This window comes from Hyla sarda, chromosome 9 (genome assembly GCF_029499605.1).
Source record: "Hyla sarda isolate aHylSar1 chromosome 9, aHylSar1.hap1, whole genome shotgun sequence".
Lineage (NCBI taxonomy): Eukaryota > Metazoa > Chordata > Amphibia > Anura > Hylidae > Hyla > Hyla sarda.
The window spans coordinates 7813810-7816671 of record NC_079197.1 but is presented as its reverse complement, the minus strand read 5'-3'; the positions used below and the strand labels follow the sequence as shown (position 1 = coordinate 7816671).

The window sequence follows — 2862 nt, the reverse complement described above, 5'->3', positions numbered from 1 at the left end:
ACATACACTGTGGCCTTGTTATCATTCACGACAATGCAAAAAAAATAAAATAAAAAAAATGGCTTTAGGGTCAAAGGGCATCCCACGAAAAAACAAAAAAAAACTTTAATAAGATGCTCCTTTTAGTGCAGACCAATACAACACGCAACATGTGACACGTCTCATCTGCAAACTATAATCAGATCCATCTGCAACACAGTTTTTGTTCCTCCTTTCCCCCCCCCCCCCCCTTAACCCAAATTCCAAGCATACAAGGTTCAAAAAGGACCCATTCGCAAATGTACACAAAAAAAAAAATTTAAAAAAAAAAAGGCAAAAAAAAAAAATTATAATCCTCAATGTGGTTCTAAACATCTTCAAAAGAAAAAAATAAAAATAAATCAGTAGTCAACAGGTCAAAATTCACAATCCTGCAACTCACTTTATATACAGCAGGGGGAGCCCTTGCGCTATCGCCTGTGCAAAACAGAATATGGCAATTTTACACTCAATGCAGATAGATTTTGAATATATATATATATATATATATATATATATATATATATATATATATATATATATATATATATTACACACACATACATACATACGTGCCTGCGTATAATCCACCAGATTGTAAAATTGACATTTCATTTATTCAAGTCTTCTCTGTCCCCAAAAAAAAAAAAAAAAAAATTCTATGGGATGTTTCCTTTAAATTTATGGAAAAAAAAAAATGTATAGATGTATATAGGTAAAGGGTTATGATATAGATGTATAAAGGGAAAGGGGTATGAATATTTTTTTTGGGGGGGGGGGGGGGAAATAACATTAAGGGAAAACTAAATAATTGGTAGAAACGACCATAGGCTGTACTAACACCAGAGGTTATCCTTATAAAAAAGGGTCTGGCTAAATACTTAGGGAAGTGTTTTCCCAACCAGTGTGCCTCCAGCTGTTGCAAAACTACAACTCCCAGCATGCCCGGACAGCCAAAGGCTGTCCGGGCATGCTGGGAGTTGTAGTTTTGCAACAGCTGGAGGCATAACGGTTGGGAAACACTTAGTGCAGTGTTTCCCAACCTATGGCTCTTTAGCTATTGCAGAACTACAACTCCCAGCATGCTCTGAAAAGCTATAGCTTTTCTGCATAGGCTGGTGACCCCCCCCAACCTAGAAGCTGTTGCAAAACTATAATTGCCAGCATGCTGAAAGTTGTAGTCTCGCAACAGCTTAAGACCTACAGGTTGGGGTACACAGACTTAAGGGGGTCCTTGGGGGGGGGGGGGGGGTATTTACTGCTGAAATGTTAAATAATAAAAGAAATCTAGATGCAGAAGAACACAGAACGTACAGTATCTGGTGCTGTTTAGGAATACTGTGCTAAGAGTCGAGGTAGATAACCAAAAAAAAAAAAGAGGATATAAAAATAAAATAAAAAAGGACAAAAATAATAGAAATCAATATGTCTTTGTGGGCCCCAAACTTACTAAAACCTGGAGACCAACAGCAGCTTTTCATGTCAATCAGAAAAATATATATATACATATGCAAATGAAGAGGCAGGAGTTGTTATTTTTTTTGTTTTACACAATCTTTCGGATGTACCTAAAGAACAAATTCCTCATTGACGTGGCAAAAATAAAAACATCATAAAGACCAAAAAGTTTCAATGATTTAGTAACCAAAAAGGAATCGAAAATCCAACTTTTTTTTTTTTAAAGGTAGGGAAAGAAGGATCTCACCCCCCCTGCAAATCTTCGCCCTATAGAAGTCATAAGCAGAGCAGCCTCTTTACTGGAAAAAAAAACAAAAAACATTATGACGTAAAAAGAACACAAAAAAAATAAATCTGAATTTAATACCCCCAAAAAATAGGAAGTGGTGGAAGAGTCTCTAAGTGTCCTCGCAGGCGAGTCACCGGCTACTGGAAGAGTACTTGGCCTTGGTGATGAGATAGAGGACAATGTCTTGGTGGCCACCGTAGGCCGCTATGTGCAGGGCGCTCCAACCGTCCCTGTTTGCCAGTCTGATGTCTGCGCCAAACTTGACCAGAAGTTTCACCAACTCCAGGTTCCCATCGATGACAGACTGGTGCAGGGCCGTCTGACCTTCCGGGCCAAAGGAATTGACGTTAAACTCACAGTTGGTCATGTTCTGGAGAAGGGACTGGAGTTCCTTAGTGTTCCCTTTCCTGACGGCTTCCTGGAACACCCGTTGGGTGTGAGGAATGGAGCAGGTGGACACTTCTGTTTGGCTCATGGTTGGGAAGGATCCAGGTAGGAAGATCTCTTGGGAGGATGGGGGTCCAGCTGGAAAGGAAGATTTAGAAGATGGGGGTCCAACTGGAAAGGAACCTAGAGAAGATTGGGGTCCAACTGGAAAGGAACCTGGAGAAGATTGGGGTCCAACTGAAAAGGAACCTGGAGAAGATTGGGGTCCAACTGGAAAAGACTCTTCAGACGATAGGGGTCCTACTGGAAAGGACTCTTCAGACGATAGGGGTCCTACTGGAAAGGACTCTTCCGACGATAGGGGTCCTACTGGAAAGGACTCTTCAGAGGACGGTGGCTCCAGAAGAATTGGGACCAAGAGAAAAGGCTTTGGCAGCTCAGGTGGTGATAAGTCTTCACTAGCCCAGGATGATTCCTTGATCAAGTTGCCAAGATCCAGTAGTCAGTGGCCAGTCTGTCCGGTGCAGTAGATCCAGGACCTCCCTCTGTCTCTTCTGCACTGTGTGCACAGCTGGATGCAGGAGGCCTGGGGGTCCTTGTATTAATCCCAGGATAGGATGCAGTGAATCCCCCTCCACCAGGATCCTCGGCTCGCACTGTAGTCACCAGGGACTTGCTCCTGATCCGCACAGTATCCCAGCGCTTGCCCT

At 42.2% G+C, this 2862-nt stretch overlaps 1 protein-coding gene across 1 annotated transcript; it reads right to left on the bottom strand.

Moving 5' to 3' along the window:
• Positions 1 to 1241: 1241 nt before the first annotated feature.
• On the bottom strand, positions 1242 to 2646 carry NRARP (NOTCH regulated ankyrin repeat protein). Its single transcript, XM_056537745.1, has one exon. The coding sequence runs from the start codon at positions 2238 to 2240 to the stop codon at positions 1896 to 1898; it is 345 nt and encodes a 114-aa protein (XP_056393720.1). The 5' UTR covers positions 2241 to 2646; the 3' UTR covers positions 1242 to 1895.
• Between the last annotated feature and the right edge of the window lie 216 nt (positions 2647 to 2862).

Coding starts and splice junctions, on each gene's coding strand:
- NRARP (XM_056537745.1), bottom strand. CDS start 2,240: ATGAGCCAAACAGAAGTGTCCACCTGCTCCATTCCTCACACCCAACGG.